Raw genomic sequence first — 19,902 nt, 5'->3', positions numbered from 1 at the left:
GCTTAGCTATAGAACCAGGAGCTTCTCCTGGTGCACAAGTGGTCCTTCCTCTCCCCTATTCATTGAGGCTTCTGTTGAGCTAGGCCCTGGGGTTTCTGTGATGAGTCAGTCCCAACAGGGGGATTGAGAGGAGCCTGCCATCAGCACTGTGCCGGCACAGGAGGAAGGCTGGCATAGCAGATAACTCCTGGGGAGCGAGGAGGTAAGAAGGAATTCCTCCTCGAAGAGAAAGTGGATCGAGGGAGCAGAGGAGGCAATGGAAGCTCCGTGTAGATGTGACGCCTGCATGATGAGCTACAGGATGCAGAAGCACAGCTGTTCCTGCTTCTTGGCCCTTTGTCCTCTCTGGGCTTGGGGTGTGGGACAGAGGCAGGTAGGGCAGAAGCCTGGCATTGGTGCCCATACTTATGGGGTTCTCTCTCACTCAGACGGGGGGACGACCTCTTTCCCAAGAATGCTGATGGATCTGTGCGCTATGACTCCATCCACTACAAGGAGACCTGGAAAGCAATGGAGGCGCTGGTGGCTAAGGGGCTGGTGCGGGCACTGGGCCTGTCCAACTTCAACAGTCGGCAGATCGATGATGTGCTCAGCGTGGCCTCAGTGCGCCCCGCCGTCTTGCAGGTGAGCACAGCCAGCAAGTGGTGCCTTGCAGTGTTATGTGCACAGGCACTTGAGTGAGCTGGAGCTGGTGTCCTTAGTGGGGTGGTTAGCAAGTGGTCAGAAACGTGGTGCAGAAGTCCTCTGTAAAGATGGGCATTGAAGCCATGGAGATGATGGAATTGCCAGTGGAACTTGGTGGGACGAGCAAGCTGAGGGGAGGTGGGAGATCAGCACTGGAGCTGGTTCCTGACATGTATGGGGCCAGGCAGCTGTGTGTAGCCACCCTGTGTGATGGCTTGTTCCTGTTTCAGGTGGAATGCCACCCATACCTGGCTCAGAACGAGCTGATTGCCCACTGCCAAGCACGTGGCCTGGAGGTGACTGCTTACAGCCCTTTGGGCTCCTCTGACCGTGCTTGGCGCGATCCTGATGAGCCTGTTCTGCTAGAGGAACCCGTGGTCCTGGCACTGGCTGAAAAGTACGGCCGATCACCAGCCCAGATCCTGCTCAGGTGTGTGGTGTTCTTGGGAGAAGCGGCTGTGGTCAGAGTGGGGCGGCAAGTGCTAAGGGCTTTCTATTTTAGTGCTAAGGGCTTTCTATTGTATTTGAAGGCTAGGTGTTCACATTCCACAGGGCCAGGTGCTCCAGGAGCTTTGCAAAGGCTCCGTGGAGGACAAAGTGTTCTTAGGAATCTGACTTCTCTTCCTCATCTGCCCTCATCGCCCACTTAGGTGGCAGGTCCAGCGGAAAGTAATCTGCATCCCCAAGAGTGTCACTCCTTCCCGCATCCTGCAGAACATCCAGGTACCTGGGAAGGGGTTCTGTGGTCCTCAGCCCCCTTGGGGCACACTCTGGCCCCCATCTGCCTAGGGAAGACGGCAGGGCTGTGAACGCGTGCTCCACCCTCAAGGCTGGCTGTCCTGACCCCACTCCCCTCTCCTAGGTGTTTGACTTCACCTTTAGCCCGGAAGAGATGAAGCAGCTGGATGCCCTGAACAGAAACTGGCGCTATATCGTGCCCATGATTGTGGTAAGATGGATTCACTCCTGAGAGGCAGGGAATTGGAGGTTTGGGTGGGATCTGGCCTCTGGCTTACTGGTTGTGGGAGGGAAAGGATGATATTGTTGGGTTTGCTCTCCTGGATGAAGAGTAAGCTTCTGGATCGAGGGAGCAGAGGAGGCAATGGAAGCTCCGTGTAGATGTGACACCTGCAAAAGCACAGCTGTTCCTACTTCTTGGCCTTTTGTCTCTCTGGGCTTGGGGTGTGGGACAGAGGCAGGTAGGGCAGAAGCTCAAGTTCTCTTCTTTTTCCTGAGTTCAGATAATCAGTATGGCTAGGGATAAGGCATATAGCCTTGAGTCCCATTCTTCCTCCTCAATGTTTTGTAATATAGAACTAGGTGTTAAACTTCTCCAAGCTCAGCTTTCTTCAGGTGAAAGAACCCAGTGTTCAATACATAGGATTTCAAAATTGTCACCCAGAAGATATACTCAACCTTTGTTAAATTGATTTTTAAATAGACATTATTTATCTTATCAGTGAGTAAGAGAGTGAGAGATCTTCCATCCACTTATATTCATTAAAATGGCCACAGTGGCCGAGGCTGGGCCAGGTCAAAGCCAAGAGCCAGGAGCTTCCTCCAAGTCCCGCATGTGGGTATAGAGGCCCAAGGACTTGGGCCATTTTCCACTGCTTTCCCAGGTATTAGCAAGTAGCTGGATTGGAACTAGGGATCTGGGACACTAACCGGCGCCCATATGGGATGCTGTCATTGCAGGCGGCCACCTAACTGGCTCTGCCACCATGCCGGCCCCTTTTTGAGAGGCAAAATGACAGAGCAAGAAAGTCAGAGAGACATCTTTCATCCACTAGTTCATTTCCCAAAGGCCTGGGATAGCCAGGGCTAGACCAGGCCGAGTCCAAGGGCCACACACTGCATCTAGATCTCCTACTTGAATGGCAGGAACCTAAGCACTTGGGCCATCATCTGCTGCCTCCCAGGTACATTAACAGGGAGCTGGATCAGAAGTGTGGAGCAGCCTGGACTCGAGCCTGGCACTCAGTGGAATGCACGTGTCTGAAGTGGAAGCTTCATCCTCTATACCCCAACACCAGCCTCATTCCTGACCTTCTTAGAGGTGTCAGGGTGGGGTTAAAGTCTGCTGTGCATAGTGAAATAAATAGCTCCTGGGCACTTGGTTCTAGATCAGACTGCAAACTCCAGGAGCAAGGGCAGCTACGTACCAGCCTGTGGGTGTGGTGCTGCAGTGCTGCTAACACTGTGGCATATTCTGTGGCCTGGATCTGGCTCCTGCCATCTGGTGTAGTGCTATTCACAGATGAGGTTATTCAGGATTTGGGGAAGATACCCAGAGTCTGTCAGCTCCCACTAATGAGGTCACCTGTCTGTCTCTTTTTTCAGGTAAATGGGAAGAAGGTCTCCAGAGATGCGGGGCACCCACTGTACCCCTTTAATGACCCGTACTGAGCTCACAGGTTCCAGGCTCCCCTTCAACCCTCCAGCTATCAAAAAGAGGAGTTAATAAAGCCATGGAGCATCCACACTGCTGCTCGTCTGATTTGTCTGGTCAAGCCTGGGACGGAAGCCGTTTATCTCAGGCATGGCTGATCTTGGGCTGCTAGACGTGGCCCATTCCTAAAACCCAAACTTCTCTAACTTTCTTGGTTCAGGAGGGACCTGCCAGGCAGTTGAATTCCATTTTTGCATTCCTGCATTAGGCATGTTAAGGGAATAGCACCACCTAGTGGCGTGTTGTCCTATTACCAATAGTACCAAAACTTTGTCACTTCAAGAGTATCAGGTCAGTCAGTGATCATCTCATGGTTTCAAGACAGTGCTGGGTCTCAGCTTGAGTTCTCTCCCTGCAGCCTTGGTCATTGCCTAGGTTAGGAATATGAAGAGCTCAAAAAATATATTCATATTGCCATCAAAATGGTTGCAACTGCAGGATATCATGTTGAATGAAATAAGCAAGACAAAGAAATATACTGCATTTCTTCTTATACATGGGAGCTAAAATGTTTTTAAAGAATCAAAAAACACGCTGGCGCCGCGACTCACTAGGCTAATCCTCCGCCTTGCGGCGCCGGCACACTGGTTCTAGTCCCGGTTGGGGCGCCGGATTCTGTCCCGGTTGCCCCTCTTCCAGGCCAGCTCTCTGCTGTGGCCCGGGAAGGCAGTGGAGCATGGCCCAAGTGCTTGGGCCCTGCACCCCATGGGAGACCAGGAGAAGCATCTGGCTCCTACCTTCGGATCAGCGCGCTGCGCCGGCCGCGGCGGCCATTGGAGGGTGAACCAACGGCAAAGGAAGACCTTTCTCTCTGTCTCTCTCTCTCTCACTGTCCACTCTGCCTGTCAAAAAAAAAAAAAAGAATCAAAAAACAGAAACAAAAACAGAACAAATGCCTATACCTATCAGTTTTGCTGCAAATACAGTGCGTTGTCAAAACTTTGTTTTAAATCTTTGTCAAACAAATTGTAAAGATTTATATACTACTATAATTTTAATGATTTTGTGACTGTAAATTTATGAGTAAAGGAGAACATGTTTGATTACTGTTTATAGCCCTTTCCGATTTTCTGCTGAACTATGATCTTTTTACTTTTTTTTTTTTAAAGATTAATTTTTATTTGAAAGAGAGAGAGAGATATCTTCCATCTGCTGGTTCACTCTTTTTGACAGGCAGAGTGGACAGTGAGAGAGAGAGACAGAGAGAAAGGTCTTCCTTTGCCGTTGGTTCACCCTCCAATGGCCGCCGCGGCCAGCGCGCTGCGGCTGGCGCACCGCGCTGATCCGATGGCAGGAGCCAGGAGCCAGGTGCTTTTCCTGGTCTCCCATGGGGTGCAGGGCCCAAGCACCTGGGCCATCCTCCACTGCACTCCCTGGCCACAGCAGAGAGCTGGCCTGGAAGAGGGGCAACCGGGACAGAATCCGGCGCCCCAACCGGGACTAGAACCCGGTGTGCCGGCGCCGCTAGGCGGAGGATTAGCCTAGTGAGCCGCGGCGCCGGCCTTGATCTTTTTACTTTTAAAGATTTATTTATTTCAAAGGCCTTGTTAGAGAGAGAGAGAGAGACAGAGGGAGAGAGAGAGAAACTGCCCTCTGCTGCTTTACACCCCAAGTAGCCACATGGCCAGAGATGGGCCAGGCCAAAGCCAGGAGCTTGGAACTCCATCTGGGTGGCACATGGCACATGGTGACAGGGGCCCAAACACTTGTGCCATCTCCTGCTTTCTGAGGCATATTAGCAGGGAGCTGGATTGGAAGTGAAGCAGCCAGGACTGAACTGGTGCCCATATGGGATGCCGACCTCATAGGCAGCAGCTTAACCTGTTGTACCACAATACTGGCACCTGTCTTTACTTTTTATTCACTGAAATTTTGATTTAGTGGAGCATTAATCTTTTGAGTATAATGTAAACTGAAAATATGTTATCTCAAAAGGAAAAAATACATATTAAGAAATCCTAGCTTGCAAAATCATGAAAGGTGGGGACACAATTTTTTTTTCTCTCTGACACTGTAGTTAATGTGTATATAATGTATAGAGGCAGTAGAGTTGGGGTCAAAGCTGGTTACTCTGCACCTCTGTTACGTAGAGTCCCACCAGAGGGCCACTGATTAGAAGGTTTTGAAGGATTTTTGGTAAATACCCAAACTGGCTCTAACAAAACTCAGTTTCCCAATTGAATTACTGTTCCTCCTTCTTAAAAAAAAAAAAAGGATATATTTATTTATTTATTTATTTATTTATTTCAAAGACAGTTAGAGAGGTCTTCCATCCTCTGGTACAATCTCCAAATGGTTGCAATGGCCGGGTCTGAGTCAGGCCAAAGGCAGAAGCCTGGAATTTCATCCAGGTCTCCCATGTATGTGGCAGAGGCCTAAGTACTTGGGCTACCTTCTGCTGCTTTTCCAGGCACATTAGCAGAGAGCCAGTTGGAAGTAGAGCAGCTGGGACTCAAACCAGCGTTTATATGGGTTGCTGGCATCCCCGTGCCAGCCCTATTGCTCTTCATTTAACAAATATTCCATGGGTACTTATGAATCAGGCACAGTGCTAGACCCAGGGGATATAGCTGTTATTAAGACATAGTTCCCTATAGTCTTCTTGGAGATACAGAATTTAAGTAATGGCATAATTGGTTTAATTATAGTTAGAAGTGCAGAGCAAGAGGCCATTTATTTAATCAGCTGAGATCTGAATGAATAAGGATTCCTTAGTTAAAGGTGATGAAATGGGGACAGCATTCCACGCTAATTGGACAGCTTGGGGAAAAGCCTAGAAACTGGACGAAGCTGTTAGAAAAGCCTGAATTTTTTTTTTTTTTTTTTTTTTGACAGGCAGAGTGGACAGTGAGAGAGAGAGACAGAGAGAAAGGTCTTCCTTTGCCGTTGGTTCACCCTCCAATGGCCGCCGCGGCCGGCGCGCTGCGGCCGGCGCACCGCGCTGATCCGATGGCAGGAGCCAGGAGCCAGGTGCTTTTCCTGGTCTCCCATGGGGTGCAGGGCCCAAGCACCTGGGCCATCCTCCACTGCACTCCCTGGCCACAGCAGAGAGCTGGCCTGGAAGAGGGGCAACCGGGACAGAATCCGGCGCCCCGACCGGGACTAGAACCCGGTGTGCCAGCGCCGCAAGGTGGAGGATTAGCCTAGTGAGCCGCGGCGCCGGCCTGAAAAGCCTGAAATTTTGTGTGACAGAAACTAAAAGTCAGTGGAGGAAGGAGCATGGGGGAAATGGTGGGAAATGATGCTTAATTGTTAGGGGTCTGCTGATCTAGGACCTAGGACACTTAAGTTTTTGGTTTTTTTAAGATGTCTTTATTTGAAAGGCAGAGTTACCGAGAGAAACAGAAAGACAGAGAAAGACCTTCGGGGCTGGTGCTGTGGCATAGAGGGTAAAGTCACCGCCTGCCACATCAGCATTCCATATGGGTGCGGGTTCGAGTCCCGGCTGCTCCACTTCTGATCCAGCTTTCTGCTCTGGCCTGGGAAAGCAGTAGAAGATGGCCCAAGGACTTGGGCCCCTGCATCCACGTGTCCTGATCCACGTGACCTTCCAGGGAGACCTGGAAGAAGCTCCTGGCTCCTGGCTTCGGATCTGCACAGCTCCAGCTGTTGCGGCCATCTAGGGAGTGAACAAGCAGATGGAAGATCTCTCTGTCTATCCCTCTCTCTCTGTAACTCTGCCTTTCAAATAAATAAATAAATAAATCTAAAAAACAAAAAAAGAGAGAGAAAGACCTTATCTTTTAGACATAGGAATCTTGAAACCACTAGGTCAAGAAGAATTAAAAAAAGAAAAAAAAGAGAGAGAAAAAAAAAACACTCCAGTAGGTCAAATGTCCACCCCAGGAGTTTTAATGCAAATAATTGTGCAGCCTTGGCTTAGTCTCTATCCTCAGTGACTCAATTTGTCGTACTATGGAGTTAATGTTACACTTTTCTCATATTCATGCACAACTCTCAGAGATGCTGTTCAGAGGGTGAGATTAATAGATTTATTTATTTGAAAGGCAAAGTTACAGAAAGAGAGATAGAGCTGGAGCTGGGCTGATCCAAAGCCAGATGCTGGGAGTCTCCTCTGGGTCTCCCATGTGGGTGCAGGGGCCCAAGCACCTGGGCCATCCTCCGCCGTTTTCACAAGTGCATTAGCAGGGAGATGGATCAGAAGTGGAGCAGTTGGGACTTGAACTGGCACCCATATGGGATGCCTGCACCACAGGTGGCAACTTTTCCCATTATGTCACAGCACCACCCCCAGTATGAGATTATTTTTGGTAAAGTAATAGAAAGGTATATAAAAACACAAAATGCTTTTTTTGTAGAGCCCTGGTTTCTCAACCTTAAAGCCAGGAACAGGCCTTCTGGGGGACTTTGGGGGAAAGTTGAAGGAAGTTGTGAGGGTCACCAGACCAGGCTTTCTCATCTGACCCTCAGCTACAATGTCAGGGCTGGCCCAGTATGCCATAGCTTTCAGCTGGCCCTTGGGGAACCCTGTAAGCCAGGCTGGGTGGAGATGAGGTTGGGTGGAGTGATGGTCAGAGTTGCTGGTGAGCCCTGGACATGTGGCCCTGGTCAGAGACTTCACATGGAGGCCTCCTTTTGTCAGTCCTACCTGTGCCCAGGTGCTGAGTGGTCAGGGGAAATTGAGGGAGAACATGGGTTGGGGCAGGTGGGAGTGGACCAGCAGGCAAAGGAGTTGGCAGCTGGCAGCTGACTCCAAGGACATCCACACTACACAGTGCCTTCCAGTTCAGCTCTACCTGGCCTCACAAAAGTCTGTTTCAATTACTTTTTTTTTTTTTTTTTTTTTTGACAGGCAGAGTGGACAGTGAGAGAGAGAGACAGAGAGAAAGGTCTTCCTTTTTGCCATTGGTTCACCCTCCAATGGCTGCCACGGCTGGCGCACCACGCTGATCCGATGGCAGGAGCCAGGTACTTATCCTGGTCTCCCATGGGGTGCAGGGCCCAAGCACTTGGGCCATCCTCCACTGCACTCCCTGGCCACAGCAGAGAGCTGGCCTGGAAGACGGGCAACCGGGACAGAATCCGGAGCCCGGACCGGGACTAGAACCCGGTGTGCCAGCGCCGCAAGGTGGAGGATTAGCCTAGTGAGCTGCGGCGCCGGCCGTTCAATTACTTTTTATTTGAGAGACAAACACAGACAAATAGGTCCCACCGGCTGCATCACTCTTCAAATGCAGTGGATGTTGGAAGCAAGGAACTCAATCCAAGTCTCCCATGTGGGAGGCAGGGACCCAACCACTTGAGCCATCACCTGCTGCTTCTCACAGTCTGCAAGCTGCAACTGGGAGCCAGGGCCAGGACTTGAATCCATGTACTCCAGCCCTGGTATGTTGATATGAGATGCAGGCATCCTAACCAGTGGTTTAATCACTAGGCCAAATGCTCATCCCTATTTAGTATATATATTTTTCATTTTATTTTAAATTAAATCTTGCATCCACTGATTTACTCTAAAATGCCTGCAACCACCAGGGCTGGGTATGCTAAAGCCAGGAGACAGGAACTTGATCTAGGTCTTCCATGTGGGGGTCAGGTACTTGAGCCATCATCATCTGCCTTCCACAGTGTGTATTAGCAGGAAGCTGGCCAGAAACAGCCAGCACTTCTACCAGGCAATATGAGATATAGGCATCCCAAGCAGTGTGCCTTAACTGTGTCTTAACAGCTGTGCTAAATACCTGAACCTATTTAATAACTTTTAAGTCACATTTCATCTTCCCTATATACAGAATGTACCCCAATCAAAGAGTTGCTAATTTCTCAAAGGAGTACAGAATCAAGCATCTTCCTTCCTTCCTTCCTTCCTCCCTCCCTCCCTCTCTCTTTCTTTCTTTTGACAGGCAGAGTGGACAGTGAGAGAGAGAGACAGAAAGGTCTTCCTTTGCCGTTGGTTTACCTTCCAATGGCTGCCGCGGCTGGCGCGCTGTGGCTGGCGCACTGCACTGATCCGATGGCAGGAGCCAGGTGCTTCTCCTGGTCTCCCATGGGGTGCAGGGCCCAAGCACTTGGGCCATCCTCCACTGCACTCCCTGGCCACAGCAGAGAGCTGGCCTGGAAGAGGGGCAACCGGGACAGAATCCGGCACCCAACCGGGACTAGAACCCGGTGTGCCGGCGCCGCAATGCGGAGGATTAGCCTAGTGAGCTGCGGTGCCGGCCTCTCTCTCTCTCTTTCTTTCCTTTCTTTCTTTCTCTCTCTCTCTCTTTCTCTTTCTGTTTCTCTCTTTCTTTCTTAGATTTGTTTATTTATTTGAGAGGCAGTTACAGAGAGGGGATTCACTCCCCAAATGGCCACAACGGCTGGAGCTGGGCTGATCTGAAGCCAGGAGCCAGGAGCTTCCTGTGGGTCTCCCATGTGGCTGCAGGGGCCCAAGCACCCAGGCTATCTTCCACTGTTTTCCCAGACCACTAGTAGAGAGATGGATTGGAAGAGGAGCAGCCGGGACATGCCCATATGGGATTTCAGGGCCACAGGTGCCAGCCTACACATATTTCTTTAATTAATGGTGTATCCCTTTCTAATTGGCATTACAGATGAATAGGCTGTATTGATAAACCTGCAAACATCACCTTGAACTATGACTGTGAGATCAACAGACATTCTTTTCTGCCACAACAGAAATGAGATGATCTGTGGATTAACAGAAATTCAGGACGCGACTGTATCAAAGTCCCACTTTGGTATTCCAGAGACATTTGTAATGGCCTCTTCTGCAAGCTTGTGTCTGGCCGCACAGGGGACATTTCCAGACAACACTGCTCTGTGGCCAAAGCGTGTACCTGACCAGAGGAAGATGAGGAGGCCTGGTGAACCCATGTCTCATGTACTTTGATGTATTTGATGAGCCCCGAAAGACAAAGGACTATTTTTCTCCATTACCAAAGGAAAAAATCCAGAGAGTGACAGTGAGGGGCAGGGCAGAGGACTTTCTGATAAGTAGCAGCAAGGTACGATAAATAGGCAGCAGGGCAGGGATCGCTGAGAATCCTAGCTGGTACTAGCAGAGCAGTCTCCCAACACCGACTCGTTCAGAACACTAGTCCTGAGGTTCTTTGTCTTCAGTCTGCATGTACTTGTCTTATACTTCCTCACTGTTCTCTTTTTCCTTATACCCATGCAAGGTTGTATAGAACACTCAGGACAAAATTAAATAGTAACGGGGTCGGCACCGTGGCTCACTTGGTTAATCCTCCACCTGTGGCACTGGCATCCCATATGGGCGCCGGGTTCTAGTCCGGGTTGCTCCTCTTCCAGTCCAGCTCTCTGCTGTGGCCCAGGAGGGTAGTGGAGGATGGCCCAAGTATTTGGGCTCCTGTACCCACATGGGAGACCAGGGAGAAGCACCTGGCTCCTGGTTTCAGATTGGTGCAGCGCCGGCCATGGAGGCCATTTGGGGAGTGAACCAACAGAAGGAAAACCTTTCTCTCTGTCTCCTTCTCTCTCTCACTGTCTATGACTCTACTTGTCAAATAAAAAAAATAATAACAATCAATAATAATCTTACTTTTGGTATAAAGCTTTTACAGACAAAGAAAGCATACCAATTTGTAGATTTTTTAATTCCAGTTTTTATTATAGGTAGACATTGTTTCTTTCTTTCTTTCTTTTTTTTTTTTTTTTTTTTTTGACAGGCAGGGTGGATAGTGAGAGAGAGAGAGACAGAGAGAAAGGTCTTCCTTTGCTGTTGGTTCACCCTCCAATGGCTGCCACGGCTGGCGTGCTGCGGCCGGCATACTGCGCTGATCCGAAGGTAGGAGCCAGGTGCTTCTCCTGGTCTCCCATGGGGTGCAGGGCCCAAGCACTTGGGCCATGCTCCACTGCCTTCCCGGGCCACAGCAGAGAGCTGGCCTGGAAGAGGGGCAACCGGGAAAGAATCCGGCACCCCGACCGGGACTAGAACCCAGTGTGCTGGCGCTGCTAGGTGGAGGATTAGCCTATTGAGCCGCGGCGCCGGCCCATTGTTTCTACATTGATGATCCTGTGATTTTTCTCCTTTTAACCTGTATTGTAGTAGATTATATTGATAAGTTTTCTAATGTTGAATTATCCTTGAAAGTCAGAGTTAAACAGAGAGAGGAGAGGCAGAAAAAGAGAGGTCTTCCATCCAATGGTTCACTCCCCCGATGGCCGTAATGGCTGGAGCTGCGCCGATCCGAAGCCAGGAGCCAGGAGCCAGGAGCTTCTTCTGGGTCTCCCACGCAGGTGCAGGGGCCCCAGGGACTTGGGCCATTTTCCACTGCTTTCCCAGGCCTTAGCAGAGAGTGGGATCGGAAGTGGAGTAGCCAGGACTTGAACCGGCGCCCATATGGGATGCCGGCACTGCAGGCGGCAGCTTTACCCGCTATGCCATAGTGCCAGACCCCTTGTAAGTCTTACAATGTAACATTATCTGTTTACCTGTCCAACATACCCACCTTCCCAAGATCCCCTGGGTCTCCTCCAGGACCAAGAAGGGGGAAGATACCATGATTATATGGGCATTAAATTACACGTGAGGGTTGCCATAAAATTCCCAGATGGCTTCAGGCATGTGAAGGCACCACTCCCTACCTCATAAAAGTGCTGAGAACAGGGAGGCTCTATTTTTTGCCACAGACCACTGTTCAGGTGCTATTCAGACTTTTCCTCTCTCTTTAGGCAACCCTTTCGCCCACTCGTACTGGGTTTTTCTCCACGTAGGGCAGCCCCAACTCATGAGTGTCATGTGTTTTTTCTGTCACTGTTAGAAAAATCCTGTATGTGCATTTGTGCATGCTACTATGTCTCCACTTAGAATTCTTATCTCTATGAAAGGCAAGAACCTGGATTTAAAATTAAGATTCTTAGGGCCAGCACTGTGGTGTAGAAGGTTAAGCCTCCACCTACAGTGCTGGCATTCCACTTCTGATCCAGCTCCCTGCTAATGTACCTGGGATAGCAGTGGAAGACAAGTGCTTGGGCCCCTGTGCCCACATAGGAGACCTGGATGAAGCTCCTGGCTCCTGGCTTTGGTCTGGCCCAGCCCTGGCTGTTGCGGCCATTTGGGGAATGATCCCACAGATGGAAGATTTCTCTTGTCTCTCCCCCTGTGTCTCTATAGTTCTGGCTTTCAAATAAATAAAATAAATCTTTAGAAAAAAATTAAGATTCTCATGCATACATCACTTTCACACACACCCCCCCCCCCAGCTGCTTTCGAACAGGTGTGCCTGTGTCCAGTTTTTGCACTTTTACTGGTCACTTCCTTCCCTACTGTTAGAATGACCTTTCTCTGATCACTGCATCATCCCTCTTAGAATGTCTCCCTGTTTCCCTCAGGGTAAACGCTAAGCTTTTTGCCTTGGCACACAGGGCGTGACCTACCTCTTAGACCTTACACTTTCCCTATGGGGCCATGATCCAGAGTTATCCCAAGCCACCTGCCATGCCCTAAAAACCACCGTCTTCGTGGGGCTCTGAACCTTCAGCATGGTGTCTCAGCCAAGCATGCTCTGCTCCATCATCTGGAAAATGACCTCAAGTCTCTATCTATGAGGATGCTTCCAGCTACAAATATCAGAGAAGTCTGAGTCAAAGACTTAACCAGGCCAGCGCCACGGCTCAATAGGCTAATCCTCCACCTAGCGGCGCCAGTACACAGGGGTTCTAGTCCCGGTCGGGGCTCCGGATTCTGTCCTGGTTGCCCCTCTTCCAGGCCAGCTCTCTGCTGTGGCCAGGGAGTGCAGTGGAGGATGGCCCAAGTGCTTGGGCCCTGCACCCGCATGGGAGACCAGGAGAAGCACCTGGCTCCTGCCTTTGGATCAGCGCGGTGCGCCAGCCGCAGCGTGCCGGCCACGGCAGCCGTTGGAGGGTGAACCAACAGCAAAAGGAAGACCTTTCTCTCTCTCTCTCTCTCTCTCACTGTCCACTCTGCCTGTCACACACACACACACACACACACACACACAAAAGACTTAACCAGAAAACGAAATTGTATTATCTTACATAAGTTCAAGGAAAAGTTCCAGTCATGGTGTAGCAAAATTTGGATCTCTCTAGTCTGACATTCTCCTCAGTCTCCTTCTGTACTCTGTACTGTTTTCATCAAGTTAAAACCAAGTATCTACAGCACTCACAGGGTCACTGGACTTGACCATTGATATAAGCATACATGTTACTAGACCAACATATATCCAACTTGAGGCATTCCTCTTGCAGTTTATGCAGTAACAATGAATGATCTCAGAGACATGCAAAAAAATTCACATTTTGTATACCATTCTAATTTCACTTTTTTCTCCCATTGCTTTTTCAGAATTTCATGTGATTTACTTCCTCTTACCCTTCTTCTGGAAGTATTTGAGATTATTTTCACTCCTTTTTGTATTTTAGGGTTTTTAGAAATTCTCCCGGGCTGGCGCCGCAGCTCACTAGGCTAATCCTCTGCCTTGCGGCGCCGGCACACCGGGTTCTAGTCCCGGTTGGGTGCCGGATTCTGTCCTGGCTGCCCCTCTTCCAGGCCAGCTCTCTGCTTTGGCCAGGGAGTGCAGTGGAGGCTGGCCCAGGTACTTGGGCCCTGCACCCCATGGGAGACCAGGATAAGCACCTGGCTCCTGCCATCAGATCAGTGTGGTGCGCTGGCCGCAGCGCGCCGGCTGCGGTGGCCATTGGAGGGTGAACCAACGGCAAAAGGAAGATCTTTCTGTCTGTCTCTCTCTCTCACTGTCTACTCTGCCTGTCAAAAAAAAAAAAAAAAATTCTCCCATAAAGGGAGGAACGGACATCAGACAGTGAAAACACTACATTCCCCTCTCCTCCTTCCTGAACCACCTTTTAGCCTTGAATTCAGACTCCCTTACTTCTCCTCCTGCCTCTCAGGCTACTTCTTGTCTGCCTCCTTTTGGGCTTTTTTGCTTCTCCCATTTGTGTGTGAGGGGGTGTTAAAGTTTGTGATTTTAAAAAAATTTATTTGATGGGCAGTGAGAGAGAGAGAATCTTCCACCCACTGACTCACTCACCAAATTCCCACAGCAATCAGGGTTGGGACACGCCAAACCCAGGAGCCAGGATCCAGGTCTCCCATGTAGGTGGCACAAGCCCAAGTACCTTGGCCATCATCAATTGCCACCCAGAAGCAAGAAGCTGGATAAGAAGGCAGAGTAGCCAGGATTCCCATATGGGAAGCGGGTGTCCAGGTGACTGCTTAAGTCTGTGTCACAACACCTGCCCCACCTCCCACTTCTTAAATATTAGTGTTCTCCTTGGAGCACCAACTTGGCATACAACAACCTATTAAAATTAGTCCTGTGCTGAGAATGAACAGTGAAATCCTTGATTCTTTCTCAGAATTCGATGCTTTCAGGTTGGCATTGTGGCATAACAGGTTAAGCTGCCATCTGTGGCACCGGCACCCCATATAGGCACCAGTTTAAATCCTAGCTGCTCTACTCCCAATCCAGCTCCCTGCTAATGTGCCTGGGAAAGCAGTAGAAGATAGCCCAACTGCTTGAGCACCTGCCACCCATGTGATAGACCAAAATGAAGCTACTGATTCCTGGTTTCAGCCTGGCCCAGCCCTGGCCATTGAAGCCATTTGGGGAGTGAAACACTGGAGGGAAGATCTACCTCTCTGTATCTCCCTCTCTCTGTAAGTCTGCCTTTCACATAAATAAAAAAAGAAAAGAGGAAAAAAAGGGGGGGGGGTGTGACACTGTGGCACAGTGGGTTAAAGCCCTAGACTGCAGCACTGGCATCCCATATGGGTGCCGGTTCAAGTCTAGCTGCACCTCTTCTGATCTAGCTCTCGCCTATGGCCTGAGAAAGCAGTGGAAGATGGCCCAAATCCTTGGGCCCTTGCACCCACTTAGGAGACCCAGAGGAAACTCCTGGCTCCTGCCTACACATCAGCTCAGCTCTGGCCGTTGTGGTCATTTGGGGAGCATAATGGAAGACCTCTCTCTCTCTCTCTCTGGCTCCACCTCTCTCTGTAACACTTTCAAATAAATAAAATAATTTTTTAAAAAGAATTCAATGCTTTCATCTTTACAATGTCTGATATTTCCAATCCCATTTAGTCTAGAATATTCTGGCTCTTTGAATCAGTAGTTCTTGTAGGAGAGATAAAACTCCCACTTCATCCTCTTAGGCTGCTGGCTGGGATATATACCTGACATAAGGTATAGCAACAGAAGAAAACCTACACATTTATTCAATATAAGTTTTACGTGGCATGGGAGCCCCAAAAAGGAAACGATGACCCAAAGAAGAGGTTAGAGTCAGTCACCTTATATAAAGAATTGGACAAAGAACAGTACGTTGTGAAATGTATAAGGCAAAGGGGCATGGGCTAGGGTAGTTAACCAGGTAGAGAAGTGACTAGGAAAATAAGGATTAATTTATTTAACTATTTTAAAATACTTATTTAAATATTTAGACCAGGGGTGGGGGAGAGAGAGAGAATCTTCCATTTTCTGGTTTACTCCCCAGATAGCCACAATGGCCTGGGCTGGGTCAAAGCCAGGAGCCTGAAACTCCATCAGAGTCTTCCACGTGGATGGCAGGGGCACAAGCATGTGGGCCATTTTCTGTTGCCTTTACAGGTGCATTAGCAGGGAGCCGGACCAGAAGCAGAGCAGCCAGACTTGGACCGATGCTCCAATCAGGGATGCCAGCAGTACATGATAGCTTAAACTGCTGCCCCATGCTGGCCTCAAAGATTACTTTAATAGAATTTATCTGTACAGATTTTCTTTGGCTTGAATTTCTGGTTCTCAATGATAAGAACATTGATTTCTTTCTGTTATAGGTAGAAAATTTTCTCTTTTTTAATTTAAAAAGTGCCTATATCTATATTTTCATCCACTTGAAAGGAAGAGTCACACAGAGCAAGGGAGAGAGAGGCAGAGAGAGAGAAAGAAAGAGAGAGAGATTATCCATCGACTGTTTCATTCCCCAAATGCCCACAACAGCCAGGGCTGGGCCAAGCTGAAGCCAGGAGCCAGGAACTTCATCCAGGTCTCCCACGCAGATGGCAGGCGCCCAAGCACTTGAGCCATCATCTGCTGCCCCCCAATATGCATCAGCAGGAAGCTGAATAGGAAGTGGATGAGCCAAGACTCCAACTGGCATTATGGAATGAGGGTGTTCCAAGCAGCAGCTTAATCCATTGTGTTTACAATGCTAGCTCCTTTTAACAGATTTATTTATTTGGGGCTGGCGTGGTGCAGCAGTTTAAAGCCCTGGCCTGAAGCACCGGAATCCCATACGGGCGCCGGTTCTAGTCCCAGCTGCTCCTCTTCCGGTCCAGTTCCCTGCTATGGCCTGGGAAAGCAGAAGAGGATGGCCCAAGTCCTTGGGGCCCTGCACCCACGTGGGAGACCCAGAAGAAGCTCCTGGCTCCTGATTTCGGATAGGACCAGCTCCAGCCGTTGCGGCCATCTAGGGAGTGAACCAGTGGATGGAAGACCTCTCTCTCTCTCTCTGTCTCTCTCTCTCTCTGTAACTTTTTTTTTTTTTGACAGGAAGAGTGGACAGTGAGAGAGAGACAGAGACAGAGAGAAAGGAGAGAAAGGTCTTCTTCCTTTTGCCGTTGGTTCACCCTCCAATGGCCACCGTGTCTTTCAAATAAATAAAATAAATCTTTTTTAAAAATTTATTTATTGGCTGGTGCTGCAGTGCTTGGGCCCTGCACACCATGGGAGACCAGGAGGAAGCACCTGGCTCCTGGCTTCAGATCAGCGCGGCGGCCGTGGCAGCCATTTGGGGGTGAACCAACGGAAGGAAGACCTCTCTCTCTAACTTTGCCTGTCCAAAAAAAAAAAAAAAATATATATATATATATATATTTGAAAGGCAGTTACAGAGAGAGAGAGAGAGAGAGAGAGAGAATATCTTTCCAGCAACTGGTTTCACGCCACCAAGTAGCTACAACAGCCAGGTCTGGGCCAGGCCAAAGAACTCCATCCTGGTCTCCCACATGAGTAGTGAGTGGTGAAACTGGGCCATCTGCTGCTGCTTTCCTAGGTGCGTTAGCGAGCAGCTGGATAGGAAGTGGAGCTGCTGGGAGTAGAACTGGTGCTCCAATATGGAAAGCTGGCGTCACAAATGGCAGCTTAACCCACCGCACTGGTGCCCCCCCCATTATAAATCAGTTTGATTATTTTTATTTGAAATACAGAGAAACTAAGACATACACAGAGAGTTTCAGTGCCCATAACAGCCAAGGATGGGCCAATCTAAAGCCAGGAGCCAGAAACTCCATCTGAGTCTGCACTTGCATGGCAGGTATCCAAGTACTAGAGTCATCACCTGCTGCCTCCCAGGGTGCACACCAGCAGGAAGCTGGATTTGGAAGTGCACCCAGTACCCGAACGCAGGCACACCAATATGGGATACAGGCATTCCAAGTGGTGTATTTATTTATTTAATTTTTTAAAGAATTATTTATTTGAAAGACAGAGTTCCAGGTCGGCGCCACAGCTCAATAGGCTAATCCTCTGCCTGCGGTGCCGGCACCCCGGGTTGTAGTCCTGATCGGGGCACTGGATTCTGTCCCAGTTGCCCCTCTTCCAGTCCAGCTCTCTGCTGTGGCCCGGGAAGGCAGTGGAGGATGGCCCAAGTCCTTGGGCCCTGCACCCGCATGGGAGACCAGGAGAAGTACCTAGCTCCTGGCTTCGGATCAGCACAGTGCGCCAGCCGCAGCGTGCCGGCAGCAGCGTTCCAGCCGCAGTGGCCATTGGAGGGTGAACCAATGGAAAAGGAAGACCTTTCTCTCTGTCTCTCTCTCTCACTGTCCACTCTTCCTGTCAAAAAAAAAAAAAAAAAAAAGACAGAATTACAGAGAGAGAGAGAGAGGTGTCTTCCATTCCGCTGGTTCTCTCCCCAAATGACCGCAATGGAAAAGCTGAGCTGAGCTGAAGCCAGGAGCTTCTTCCAGGTCTCTCACATGGTGTGCAGGGGCCCAAGGACTTGGGCCATCTTCTACTGCTTTCCCAGACCATAGCAGAGAGCTGGATTGGAAGTGGAGCTACCGGGATTTGAACCGGTGCCCACAAGGGATGCCAGTACTACAGGCGATAGCTTTACCCACTACACCACAGTACCAGCCCCCCCTTTTTTTTACACACTTGATCAAATGATACTCTCCCCCCCCTTTTTTTTTAACTGAGTTTGGACTTTGGTATTTGAGGGAATGGAAATATTTTTTTAAAAATGTATTTATTTGAGGTTAGTGCTATGGTACAGCAGGTAATGCCACTACCTATAGTACCAGCATCCCATCTGGGCGCTGATTGAAGTCCTAGCTGTTCCACTTCCCAACCAGCTCCCTGCTAATGCACCTGGGAAAGCCGTGGAGGGTGGCCCAAGAACTTGGGACCCTGTACCCACGTGGGAGAATGGGAAGAAACTCCTGGCTTCGGACCATCCCAGCTCTAGCCATTGCAGACATTTGGGGAGTGAACCTGTGGATGGAAGATCTCTGACTCTCCCTCTCTCTGTATCTCTCTGTCTCTCTTTCCATAGCTCTGCCTTTCAAATAAATTAATTAATTAAAAAAAAAAAAGACTCAGCAGAAAAACAACTGGAGTCCATCAGACATTGCAGAAGATGGTGGAAACAGTGAAAGGGGATACACAACGCTGTGTTTGCTGATGGTCTTTGCTGGCTAAGATGTGCCTGAGGGGTCCTGTTCTGATCCCATAAGCTGGATCTGTGTCTTAGACGACACTCTGGACATGTGGTCCAACAGGACAGCGCTTATGTTGGGAAATGCTGAGGAGTAATCCTAAGGTGGGGGGGGGGTGCCACTGGGTGCTGGGTGAGTAGTGAGGGAATACAGATAGAGCTGCATGGGACAACCCAAGCATATAAATGCAATGGACTTCACAGCCCAGGTCGGCAAAGGCTATTGCAAATCTCTGATCAATTTAATAGCTGTGTGTGACTTCTGGGCAAGTTATAAACAGCGTTAACCTTTAACCAGCCATCTCTGCTCAATCTGTAAAATGGATCATGAAGACCTCAGTCACAGACGTTAGATGTGCTGGTGACAGGCGTTACATTGTTAAAAAAAAATCTATACCTATGTCCATTTTATGATTTATATTTTTCTGCAGGTATTCCGTACCACAGTAAAAAAGGCTTACAAGAAATAAAAATAATAAAGTGTGTTCCTCATCCAGGGCTGCTGTGTGATCTGGATAAAACCACGTTGATGAACTCTTTGCCTCCAGGCCTGGAACAAACGCACGGCCGGGGTCCATGGTTCCTACAGAGACCAGGAACCTTCTAGGATCTGGAGCCTGGAGACCCCGCGGTCTTTCTTCGTGTTGTGACTGCGCTTTGGCCTCAGTTTGCCTCAACTAAACAACTGGGTCAACTTGGGTGAACTCTGAGAACTCCACCGGTTCGACTCTACGAAGGGAATCCGAGGGCAGAAACCACACACACAACCTGGCCAGGGCTCTCCCGGCTCGGGAAGTACAAGGAATTCTCAAGTCTAGGGCGCCGGCGCAGTGCATTGTGGGCCAGCCAGCGACACTCACGTGACCGGCGACCCCGTCTTTCCTCTGACCCTAAATTCTGCAAACGCTCGCGGTCAAACGAATGTCCGAGCTCCGGCCAGTCCGACATCTGGCGCTCAGGGGAGGGGATGGGGCAGCCTCCCAGCGACGCCTTCCAAGCCCTCGGCTCCTTCCCGGGGAGGCTGGGCGGGAATGGGGCGGGGTCCGCCCTGCGCGTGATGCGGGGTGCCCGGCCCCTTGCCCTCCCTCAGGGTGGAGCTTCCT

General features: G+C 49.7%; 1 protein-coding gene and 1 long non-coding RNA gene across 2 annotated transcripts in view; one reads left to right on the top strand and one right to left on the bottom strand.

Moving 5' to 3' along the window:
• The window catches only part of LOC100343223 (aldo-keto reductase family 1 member A1), a 13,489-nt gene extending 10,320 nt beyond the window's left edge, over positions 1-3,169 (top strand). The window contains exons 5-9 of the mRNA XM_008265335.5: positions 429-624; positions 915-1,114; positions 1,335-1,407; positions 1,547-1,633; positions 3,028-3,169. Coding sequence (XP_008263557.3) covers positions 429-624; positions 915-1,114; positions 1,335-1,407; positions 1,547-1,633; positions 3,028-3,093 — 622 coding nt within the window. The 3' untranslated portion in view covers positions 3,094-3,169. The remainder of the gene's footprint in view (positions 1-428; positions 625-914; positions 1,115-1,334; positions 1,408-1,546; positions 1,634-3,027) is intronic.
• Positions 1-19,813, bottom strand: part of LOC149125723 (uncharacterized) — a 25,019-nt gene extending 5,206 nt beyond the window's left edge. Inside the window, exons 1-2 of the long non-coding RNA XR_016211054.1 lie at positions 19,660-19,813; positions 3,874-3,978 (exon numbers count right to left, since the gene is read on the bottom strand). This is a non-coding gene — a long non-coding RNA (uncharacterized LOC149125723). The remainder of the gene's footprint in view (positions 1-3,873; positions 3,979-19,659) is intronic.
• Positions 19,814-19,902: the final 89 nt, after the last annotated feature.

Source organism: Oryctolagus cuniculus, chromosome 7, assembly GCF_051225735.1.
Source record: "Oryctolagus cuniculus isolate XC-2025 breed Fujian yellow rabbit chromosome 7, ASM5122573v1, whole genome shotgun sequence".
Lineage (NCBI taxonomy): Eukaryota > Metazoa > Chordata > Mammalia > Lagomorpha > Leporidae > Oryctolagus > Oryctolagus cuniculus.
Note: the sequence above shows the minus strand (reverse complement) of the source record. Positions and strands in the feature narration are given on the sequence as shown.